This window comes from Engraulis encrasicolus, chromosome 3 (genome assembly GCF_034702125.1).
Source record: "Engraulis encrasicolus isolate BLACKSEA-1 chromosome 3, IST_EnEncr_1.0, whole genome shotgun sequence".
Taxonomy (NCBI): Eukaryota; Metazoa; Chordata; class Actinopteri; order Clupeiformes; family Engraulidae; genus Engraulis; species Engraulis encrasicolus.
In genome coordinates, this window is record NC_085859.1 from 51,806,909 (window position 1) to 51,818,859 (window position 11,951).

General features: G+C 46.1%; 1 protein-coding gene across 1 annotated transcript in view; it reads left to right on the top strand.

Annotated features, from left to right (window-relative positions):
* stpg2 (sperm-tail PG-rich repeat containing 2) overlaps positions 1-11,951 on the top strand; it is a 68,703-nt gene that overhangs the window by 10,390 nt on the left and 46,362 nt on the right. The window contains exons 6-7 of the mRNA XM_063195681.1: positions 2,056-2,164; positions 9,013-9,120. Of these exons, the coding sequence (XP_063051751.1) occupies positions 2,056-2,164; positions 9,013-9,120 (217 nt within the window). The remainder of the gene's footprint in view (positions 1-2,055; positions 2,165-9,012; positions 9,121-11,951) is intronic.

The following is an 11,951-nucleotide window of genomic DNA, read 5'->3' on the forward strand; positions in this document are numbered from 1 at the left end:
TGAGACAGCAATATACAGTATTTGAGTTAGTTTAGGGAAGACACAAGTTTAGTTGTGCTGAAACGAATGCAAATTCAATATATCTGAATACTACAGCGGAGGAGTGTAGAATCCCTGCAAGGAAAATATACAGTGTATGGGGCATGGAGCAAGGTTAGCGAAAGAAGAGCTATGTGTGTGTGTGTGTGTGTGTGTGTGTGTGTGTGTGTGTGTGTGTGTGTGTGTGTGTGTGTGTGTGTGTGTGCGTGTGTGTTTGTGTGTGGGTGTGTGTGTACTGCACCAATATACTTTGGTGAGGCCACTGCTATTGGAGCACACCAACAAGGTGGCGCCTTTGCTCCATGTGGAGCCCAAATCCTGGACCCCACATGTTTGGACCCTTTTGCTGGGGTAGTTTTGTTGTTACTGGTAAAAGTAAAAGTGTAACTGAAACATTTCCTCACTGACAGGTTAGGGTTAGGGATTGGTTTGGGCACAGTTTAGCATTCTTTAGCTATTGTTAGGGTTATATGAATGGAAGTCAATTGGAGGGCCCCACAAAGGTATGAAGATGGGGCTGTGTGTGTGCGCGCGCGTAAACTCAAATGAGACAATTCACAATGAATTCATAGTTGATAGATAGTGGAAAGGCATTGTGACCTGTCACTTAGATAGCCAAAGTAAGAGAAAACTTCCCCCACACTACCAGTTTGCCTCAATCGATGACTCCTTCATTGTCTAATGCCAATAAAACCTGAAATCGATGGCTAAAAACTTCAAACCAGGGGCATGCGTCTGTCTCAAGAATCAACATCACGCACGTAGATTGCCAATGGGGAGGTTCGGGGAGCTGTGGGCGGAGTGGGAGGGTCGAGGATGATGTGGGGCGAATGGTGTTGTGTGGTATATTCTTTTTTTTGTTTTTTTTGTGTTACTCATTCTTCAATAAAAAAAGAATTTAAGAAAAGAAAAGAATCAACAGCACTCTAGACTACAGCGTAAATGCTCTTGAGGTTAGCTCTCTCTCTCTCTGCCTACCCTCGGTCTCACCCACACACACACACACAGCAGCTCAGCTCCACTTCTCTTTTTTTCATTCTTCTTAAAATGAAGGAGATGGGCTCTTACTAAGCATTTTCCCTTCGCGATGGCCCGCCCGGCCCATCAATAGACTTGTCAAGGATGGGATGGGATGGGATGGGATGGAGGGAGAAAAGAAAGAAAGAAAGAAAGAAAGGGGAAAAAAGCACTGACAGCTCAGTTGCAGGAAGGACACTGGCAACGGCGCTCATCACGCCCCCACTCTCTGTAATTGAGACAGGAGGCAGAATGGATAAATCACATCTCGCGGCTCTTTCCTCCAACCATCAACCACCCTACCCCACCCCACCCCTCCAGGCTCTTTTCTATCCCCCCTCTCCCGGGCTCTCATACTCACATCTACTATAAGGGAGAAAATTTATCATGACGAGTGGATGGGAGAGTGCAGAGATCGATAGGGCCCAGGTTTCCTGTAGTGAAGCGCAGTCAGACCTCTAGCGGTGCGGTGCAGCGAGGCACGTGTGATGACTGATGGCCTAGGCCGCTGCTTTTCTCTATGCTCTCTGTCTGTCTATGGGTCCAACTCAATCCTTATCCTCTCCTTTTGCTCGTAGCCTTGTGATGTAAGACCTCATTGACAATAGACGTTTTTCTAAAATATCTCGCAAAAGCACAATTCAAAGGACATTTGCTCTACACTGATGTTGAATGGGAAAAAGCACCACCACAAGAGTCCAAGGTCAAGGCCACATGCAGAAGGAGAGGAGGGGGAGGTACTAAATTGAAATGGACCCCAATTATGGGCTTTAGATCAGAGGGTTGCAGGTTCTAATCCCACCCTTCCACTCTCCGTATCTCACTCAATGGCTGAAGTGCCCGTGGGCAAGGCAGCTAACCCCACACTGCTCCAGGAACAGTAACCAATACCCTGTACTTAAAGTAACTGTAAGGCACTTAGTGTCAGCTAAGTGTAGTTTAATGGAATGTAATAAATGTAATGTAATAGATCCTCTCTGTGTGTTTTTGTGTGAGTAGGCAACTGGTCCCCTGCTATGAGAATGTGAACCTGCGTAGAGAGAAGAGCCGTGCAGAACTGGTCATCCCTCGCTACCACGAGATAGTGTCCCAGCAGGAGGAGAAGAAGGTGCATGGCAAGAACTATGGAGAACTGTCATCTTTCTTTCTTTCTTTCTTTCTTTCTTTCTTTCTTTCTTTCTTTCTTTCTTTCTTTCTTTCTTTGCCTCTATCAGTCTCTCTCGACATCTTTCATTCGTTCTCTCTCTCTTTCTTTTTTGTTCTTTCTTTTCCTCTATCAGTCTCTTTCTCTCACCCTTTTCATCCATCTGCATCTCCTCCTCCCTCACTCACTTTTTTGTCTTTCTCAAATAAGGTTTTCACACCTGGCCCCCTAAACCAAACTCAGTCCTCTTTCAGTGAACCAAAATGTGAACCAACAACAAAATGACTCAGTTCTGTGTTTGTTCATGTTGTGAGTGTATTATGAAAAGAACCAGCTGCTCTTTCTGGTCATGTTTTATGGTGTGTCACTCCTCTTTTTTATCACACCTGGTCCTCTAGAGTCCTCTTTAAGTGATTACACCAGTCACAAGTGTAACTTGTCAGAACACATAAGCGAACCGAACTGAGATCACATCAATCAAGGTCTCAGTATGGTTCGCTTCCGAGGGCTCTGGGTATGCTTTGGAGTGTTCACTTAAGTGGCAAAAATGCTGAGTCACTAGCCTGCGTTTGCTTAGGCAGCTGAAAGGGACCAAGTGTGAAAACGCTGTAAGAGACACACTCTCTCCAACCTTTTATCTTTCTTCCCTATATCGATCTGTTTTTTTCTCTATTGCTCTCTCTCTCTCTCTCTCTCTCTCTCTCTCTCTCTCTCTCTCTCTCTCTCTCTCTCTCTCTCTTCCACTGGTGATTCTGAAATCAGTCAACATTGAGAGTGATATTGAAACAACTGCGAGACTTTGCAATGACCCAGCGTGCTGCCGTAATTTCACACTGAAAGACAAAGGCATTAAATGTGGCGCTACGGCATGAAAATGGGATCAATGCACTGTTAGTGTACAAATTAGTCTGGTTCTTTTTGGTAATGTGTCGTAACACCCTTTTTCAACACTCTTTAAAGTAGCATATTGCATTCATTCCCCAATTTGAGGTGGATTTCATACGTAACTTAATTCAATTCAATATATTTGCTTAGGGGGATAGCCCCTTGAGATAGGATATCTCGTTTTGGAAGGCGTCCCCAGGACAAACAGTACAGTACAAAAACAGGACACTGAACAGGACAACACTTTCGCACATATAGTACATTCACACAAAAATCTCCCCCACTCCCACCCCAACGTCACCACCCTTAAAGAAAAGAACAATAGGTCATAACATGGCAGTATTCAGCCTACACAGTAACAGAGTATATTCACTCTATAGTAAACTTTATGTTTGTATGTAACTTTATATATTTGCCATTTTATTTAATTGTATATTGAGCCAAGTGGAAGCCTCTGCTCCACTTGGGTTTGGCCACATCATTTGGGTCCTTTGAGAACTACTCTGCTGGTCATTCCCAAATCCTGTATAAGAAAAGGGACACCAGCTTATTGTTGTTTTTAACACGGGTGTTGCTATCTACATGCAATAGCAATACATAATAATGAGCTCTCAACATAATCCCAATATCAAGGCATTTTCACACCTAGTCCCCTTTAAGTGAACCGGACTCAGTCCTCTTTAAGCAGACCAAAAAGTGAACCGACAACAAAAGGACTCAGTTCTGTTTTTGTTCATATTATGAGTGTATATTACAATAAAAACCGGATAATCTTTCTAGTCATGTTAGGCTTTTATGGTGTGTGAGTCATCTTTTTGATCACGCCAGGTCATCTAGAGTTCTCCTTAAGTGATCAAACCTAGTTACAAGTTTAACTTGTCAGGACTCATAAGCGAACTGTACTGAGACCACGTCAATAAAGGTCTCAGTACGGTTCACTTCCAAGGGGTCTGGGTACACTTTAGAGCGTTCACAGAAAATGCTGAGTCACAGGTCTGAGTTCACTTAAATGGCTGAAAGGGACCAGGTGTGAAAACCCTGTAATATAATTGTCCCAATAATGAGTTGTCAATGTAATAGTTATACTACTGCTAATAATGATGATCGTGAACACAATTATGATTACAATCTATGCACTTCAAACATTGAGGGAATTGCAACATGCCATTGCCCCACAACGATGGAGGTGTTTTGCCCCAGTATTTTGTGTGTTTTCCTCCTTTTCTTCCTCTTCCTTTTAAGTGTGTTGACAAGTGGGCTGTTCCATCCATCTCTGTGTAAGACACATGGACAGAGAATGCTGAAGCACCAAATCTCCTCTCCCCTCGGAGCGGCCTGAAGGGAGCGGCTTGTCTTCTCTTCTCTTCTCTACGTTCAGTACATCAGCATGCTTAAGACAACAGGCCAGAGGGTTTCTCTCTCTCTCTCTCTCTCTCTCTCTCTCTCTCTTCTCTCTTCTCTCTTCTCTCTTCTCTCTCTTCTCTCTTCTCTCTCTCTCGCTCTTCCAGGAAGGGAAGGAGATTCACTCCTCTTCTTCAGCTCTGTTGCCAACTCCAGTGAACCCTTGTGAGCTTAAAGCTAAAACAGCAGGAAGGCCCTATAACCTCTCCGTGGGCCAGAAAAAATGCTTACATCAAACAGTCCACTGTGCTGCCAAGGCACAAAAGGCTATTTATTTATTTATTGATTGATTGTTTACCTTCCTGGACTGTTTGCAACCTCATTTTAACCTGTACCGAGGAGACCGAGGAGCACACCTTGAAATTATTATAAGGAATTATTGGACCGGTGGAGAACAGATACACGTGTTTTTGCCATTCACTCTCATCCACGGTGTCTGTGGAGGCGTTATGACAAATAAACAGCTCATACACTAGAGGGCACCAAAGCTCAACTTATAAAATTCAAAATTGCTGTATTATGTGTGTACTGGGTTGGCCAGCAGTGCGTTTCAATGTTAAATTTGGCTGCTAAAATGCTGTTTCATAAAAAGGACAGCTATGGTCTGAAGATTTTGCCCAGAATGACAGAACTGACAGAATTAAATCCATGTTTTATTCAGTCAATAGCAGAAGGTTAAATTCTGAGGCATGAAAGATAGATGTGATAATGCTCTCATGCAGTTCACACGCTGACCTCACAGAGTCAGAATGAAAATGACATATGGTCTGCAGTACAGCTATGAAAACCTACTAATAACTGTACATATTTAACAGACACAAAAAGAGCAAATATGTTGAAATGTTCAAACTATTCTACAGTATTTTCCAACAAAGGAATATTGTTTTTTATTTCTGATGATACATACTTACAGATATTATAAATACTCCTTGATTTGTCATCTTCAAATGTAAATGCCAGTCAGCACAGGTGGTCTCAATAACTAAGTTCAGTTGTCTCTAAGCTGCTAAACCATAAAAATTGGCTGATGTGATTTCACCCAGGACATTATGTACGTATATGTGTGTAAACCAATAGAATGTATCAGGCAAAGCCTGTATCACATAGTGGACAGCTACACTTGAGGTCTAAAATACCTCAGACAAGTGTGACAACAATATAAAGCAGCTTTTAAAACTCTGTAATATGTACTGTATATACTAGGGGTGTAACGATATCGAACCGAACCGACGTACCGTACCGAAAAGACCAGTACCGAATCGAACAGTGCTGTACCGAGTACCGAAAGGTTGAGAAAAAGGCTACTTTGTTCATGTTTTTACATTATGCTGCTACTACATGCAGAGGCGCGTGCAGAACCCTGAGAGAGAATGCAAAAACAGCTGTAGAGGCTTGGTCCTTGTGAAACCTTGAGGAGAAAGTGCTATTTCTTACACTGATGAAATCTCCGACCCAAAGTAGCAGGTTGAATGTATTTCCTCTAGTATATACGTATAGTTTATATCCGTGTATGTGTCATAACAGATCAGTGCCCATAACAGTTATATCGAAACACCCACAGCTCAGTATAAAGCAGTATTGGTGTCTATACTGTAGGTGCTTTTGCTATTGCACTTAAGATGTTGAGATGGTGAAGAAGTTAGTGACTGTACGACTGTCAAATATTTGGCATCAGGAGCCCTTACCTCTCCTTACCTAGTCCCTGGTCTATGACGTTGTCTTCAGCCTTCATGTAGTACTCAGAGTTGGGCTCTGTTTTTGTTGGCCTGTGGATAGCTTCCACAGAGGGGCCGTGGTTCTTGGTTGGTTCCATTGGGTCCCCCATTGACGCCATGCTCTCTTGCTGTCTTGGTTTCTCCGTTGAGGTCTGTGCTGCACAGTAAAAAAAGTGCAGTGCGTAGTTCAACACATACAGGGCAGTAGAGTTGAAACAACTAGACGAGGGTTACATTTGACTCTCGTTGAGTTAATGCAACAGCGGCTACAGTATCCTCTCCAGCGGAGGCCCAGTCCCAGCGCAGTCATTAGGTAGCTACAGTGTATGGCAGGTCAGCCTGCGCTGACCCCGTCAATGTTTCCCTCCAATACATCAGGAGTCAGTACAGTACAGTCAGTACCGATTATGCCGTTATTTGATAGGAAGAAAGATGGTGAAGGGAAAAAGAGAGTGGTGCAGTTGCCTGGGTTAACCATCCGATGCAGTGAGGGGGACTTGGGTTCAAATTTGACCGTGGCTGGCGGGGGGGGGGAGTCATTTCACAACCCCTGAACACACTCTTTGTGTCTCCCTCGATTTAACGTCACTTTACAGTCTTTCTCCACGCAAGTTGAAAAAAGCACAAAAAGAGGCAACCATAGCAGGAGGGTGGCGGTGACAACAGGAGAGTGGGATGAAGTTTTTTTTTATAAAGAGAGATAGAGAGAAAGACGGAAGGAAAGAAAAAAAGACTAAGGCAGGAGAGAGTGTGGAATCGACGTTAGGAGAGAAAGATCGAGAAAGTGAAAGAAGTGTTTGGAAAGAAATAAAAGAGGCTCGCCGTGCCATACCAGGAATGTGGCCATGACAACAGGATGGTGGGAGAAAGTGATTTTAAAAGAGAGAGAGAGAGAAAAAAGATAAAGAAAAGAGTCTTGCCGTGCCATAGCGGGAGAGAGTGTGGTGGTGACAACTGGCAAGTGGGAGTCTGATGCTGACAGCTTTGGCGTTGTTATTGTTGTTGTTGTTGTTAGCGATCGTTAAAATCACAGGTGCGGCCGGCCGGCGAGATGCCTGCGCTAGCAACTTCTGTCCCAGACGCCTTTTCGCCTCATTTAGCCCGATAAGCCTCCCTTGCAAATCTGTGGGCGCCAGTTTTATTGCGAAGAGGTGTGTTTGTATATGTGTGGAGGTGGGTGGTGATGGTCGTGGTGTGTGTGTGTGTGTGTGTGCGTGTGCGTGTGCGTGTGTGTGTGTGTGTGTGTGTGTGTGTGTGTGTGTGTGTGTGTGTAGGCGCATGTAAGGTAGGGGCGGAATTGGGCAGAGGTGGGTGGTGATGGTCGTGGTGTGTGTGTGTGTGTGTGTGTGTGTGTGTGTGTGTGTGTGTGTGTGTGTGTGTGTGTGTGTGTGTGTGTGTGTGTGTGTGTGTGTGTGTGTGTGTGTGTGTGTGTAAGGTGTAAGGTGTATGTGTGTGGGCGCATGTAATGTGTATGTGTGTGTGTGTTTGTTTCTTTCAGTTGTGTTTTGTTTATTTGGTTGGCACGTATGTACTGTATGCCCTCTGCTTGCCTCTCACCCACCCACCACCAAACAGACACACACACCTGCATGCATGCACACACACACACACACACACACACACACACACACACACACACACACACACACACACACACACACACACACACACACACACACACACAGACACACACACACCTCTGTCCCCCCGGTAAGTAAGTCGACATCAGTCTTGTGGACTGTAATTGGCTATAAATAATGGCATGGAGAGCTTTGCGGACAATCTTGGTTGCTGGGGAGGGCACAGGGGTGTGTGTGTGTGTGTGTGTGTGTGTGTGTGTGTGTGTGTGTGTGTGTGTGTGTGTGTGTGTGTGTGTGTGTGTGTGTGTGTGTGTGTGTGCGCGTGTGTGTGCGCGTGTGTGTGTGTGTGTGTGTGTGTGTGTGTGTGTGTGTGTGTGTGTGTGTGTGTATGCGTTGAGTTAGGGGACAAGGAAGAGGTGTGGTGTAATGATCGTCCACTCCCTCACAGCACTCATTCGTCTAATCAGAAGGTTATTCTTTCACTCTGTATCACTCACACTGTCTCTCTCTCTCTCCATCTCTGTCTCTCTCTGTCTCTGCCTTTCTCTCTTCCTCTGTCTCTCTTGCTCACTTGCTTTCTCTATCTCTCCTTTTATCTGTCTCTGTCTCTCTTTTTCTCTCTCACGATATATATCTTTCTATATCGTTCTGTCTTTCTCTCTCTCTTGCTCGTTCTCTTTCTCAGCTCTCTCTTTCGTTATCTATCTTTCTCTCTGACTCTTTCTTTCCCTCTTTCTCTGTCGCTCTGTCTTTTGTCCTGCCTGCCTACTTTTGATATCCTTGTCCCCCTGTCTTTCTCTGGGTTCATTGAGACTCTTCATCTTTGTAATTGAATGTTTGACAACTCCAAGTCAAGGTGGAAAAAAAAGCAGCCATATAATAATAAATCCGGGGCTACAGGTCTGGAGCTTGAAAGGCTGTGATGTATGGACGTATCCCCCTGTGCTTCTGTGTATTCCGTATCAATCACAGCGCATTGATCAGCGATATGTTGTCCCCTGTGTGTGTGTGTGTGTGTGTGTGTGTGTGCGTGTGTGTGTCTGTGTCTGTGTGTGTGGTGTTTCTATGTATCAGGGTGTGCCACTATGGACGTATCCCCCTGTGCTTCTGTGTATTCCGTATCAATCACAGCGCATTGATCAGCGATATGTTGTCCCCTGTGTGTGTGTGTGTGTGTGTGTGTGTGTGTGTGTGTGTGTGTGTCTTTGTGTGTGGTGTTTCTATGTATCAGGGTGTGCCAGGTCCGGGACAGTACTACATCAAGAGTCAATTTGAGAAGACCAGCAGTCCGTACGGAGCTCCTCTGGGTCACGTTCCTCCGTTCCTCTCCCAAGCAGAGGTAGGCTGCACCCCCTCACCCACACCCCCACCCACCCACACACACACACACACACACCCCTTTACCTCTCATTGGCCAAGGTAAGCTCAACCTCATCCCGCACCCCTCTTCCTCACACCGCACCCCTCTTCCAAGTTAAGCGATATCCACCCCAACCCCTACTCCTACCTCTCTTTCCTCTCTCATGCTAAGGTGAGTAACACCCCCACCCCACACACACACGTGTCCTGAGCAGTAAGCACCACCTTCACCGGTTCTCTTCCTCTCCCCGGTCGAGGTGAACACTGTGGAAGCCATTGGACATCACAGCATGAGAATTGGGTTGTTCCACGTTAGCCTTGTGCTGCTTGGCAAATAGCAGTAAGCATCTCTCCTTTCCCACCTACCCTCCTCTTCCTCTCCCAGTTCTGAGGTAAGCAGTAAGCACCCCTTCTCTTCCTCCCATTCCTCCTCTTCCTCTCCCTCTCCTCCCTACTGTCCTCTTCCTCTCCCCGTCACCTCTCCTCTTCCTCTCCCAGTTCTGAGGTAAGCAGTAATTGCTCCTCCTCCTCATCCCATTCCTCCTCCTCTCCCATTCCTCCTCTTCCTCTTCCTCTCATTCCTAACACCCTCCTCCTCCCCCTCACCTCTCCTCTTCCTCTCCCAGTTCTAAGGCAAGCAGTAACCCTTTTCTTCCTCTCCTCTTCCTCCTGAGAATTGGTTTGTTCCACGTTAGCCTTGTGCTGCTTGGTTGTGGACAGATAGCAGTAAGCATCTCTCCTTTCCCTCCTCCTCCTCCTCCTCCTCTTCCTCTCCCAGTTCTGAGGTAATCAGTAAGAACCCCTCCTCTTCCTCCCATTCTTCTCCTTCCCACCCCCCTATCAGTTTGGAGGGAAGCAGCCTGTGCCCCTCCTCTTCCTCTCTTCTCTCACGTCTCCTCTTCCTCTCCCAGTTCAGAGGTAAGCAGTAAGAGCCCCTCCTCTTCCTCATATTCCCCCTCCTCCTCTCCTATTCCTCCTCTTCCTCTCCTTCCTCCTGCCCTCTTCCTCTCTCGCTGACCTCTCCTCCTCCTCTTCCAGTTCAGAGGTAATCAGTAAGCGCCCCTCCTCTTCCTCCCATTCCTCCTCCTTCTCCTCTTCCTCTTCTAGTTCTGAGGTAAGCAGTAAGCAATCGCCCCTCCTCACCCTCTCCTTTCTCACCCTCCTCTTCCTCTCCTCTTTCACCTCTCCTCTTCTTCTCCCAGTTCTGTGGTAAGAAGGAAGCACTCCTCAATCCTCTCCTCCTCCACCCCTATCAGTTTAGAGGTAAGCAGTAAGGCTAGCACCCCTCCTTTTCCTCTCCTCTTCCTCTCCTCCTCCTCTCCTCCCCCACTCCTCTTCCTCTCCTATTCCTCCTCTTCCTCTCCTCCTCCCCCCCTACCAGTTTGGAGGTAAGCAGTAAGCACCCCTTCTTTTCCTCTCCTCTTCCTCTCCTCCCCCCTCCTCTTTTTTCCGCTGCCTTTCCTTTGATCTTCCTCCCGGTTCAGAGCAATGAGGAGCTGTGTGTTATCTCTCCTTCCCCTCTATTGCTCCCTCTTTCTATTTCTCTCTTTCAGCCTTCTCTATCTCTCGTTCCCCCTCTCGTCCAGACTTCTCTTTATCCGCCTGTCATTTCTTTATTCCCCTCCATCGTATCCTCTCCTTCTCTCTCTCTCTTTTCCGTTCATCTTCATTGCCCCCTCTCACGCACACACACTCTCTCTCTCTCTTTCTTTGTTTATATCCCTATCCATCTCTATCCCTCTCACATTGCCTCTACCCAATTTCTCTCTCAACTCTTCTTTTATCTCTTCTCTTGTCTTCCTTTCTTTCTACCCGTCTTCTTGCCCTTTCCTTTCTCTGTCATTTCTCCCTCTCGAAAGCTCTCTATCCACCTTCTCTCTCCCATCTCACAGCTCCCTCCTTTCTCTCTGTTCCCTCTTCCTCACCTCTCTCTGTCTTTCTCTCTCCACCTATCTTCTTTATTTCTACCCATCTTTTATGACTTTCTTTTCCTTTCTCTTTCTTCCATGTTCACTCCTCACTTCCTCTCTCTAGACCTCTCACTGTATGTCTCTAATCTATCTATCTCTCTGGCCTGTCTCTCCACCCTGTGTCATGATGCTACTGGTTAGGGGTGTAAATCACAGTCTTCATGACGATACGATACGGTATCGATTTCTTAAATCAGGGATTCGATTTTTTTTCGATACTTAAGAATTCCCCACGATACGATGCGATTCGGTTCGATTCGATTTTTTCCAATTACTTTTCCACTACTTTTGTGTTATGGAGCTAGGGGCTAGGGGCACAGGGGCCAGTGATTCGATTATTTTTGATTCTTAAGAATGCCCCACGATACGATGCGATTCGATTAAATCGCAGGCCGATACCTCCGATACATCGATACATTTTGATTTTATTTACATCTCTAGTACTGGTCAGGGAAACCAACAAGGGGGGTGGGGGGCAAATGGATCAGTTGCCCTGGCAGAATAAGGTCCTCATTACAATACATATACTGATGAAGGGGGCCTTTCACATGACTTTATTCCGGGCCCTGGTACTGGCACATGTGCTCTCGGCTGGAGCAGAGCAGAGCAGAGCAGAGAGCAGTGCCATGGCGGGGTGATGCGGATTGATACCGATTCGATTGGCAGATTGATAGACAGCTAAAATGGACGCTGTGACAGCCAGTGACAGGAAGTGACAGTCAGACGGTGATGGTGGTGGTGGTGGCGGCGGTGGCGGCGGCTGCATCTCAAAAGAATGTGTGTGTGTGTATGTGTGTGTGTGTGTGTGTGTGTGGGTGTGTGTGTGTGTTTGTGTGTGTGT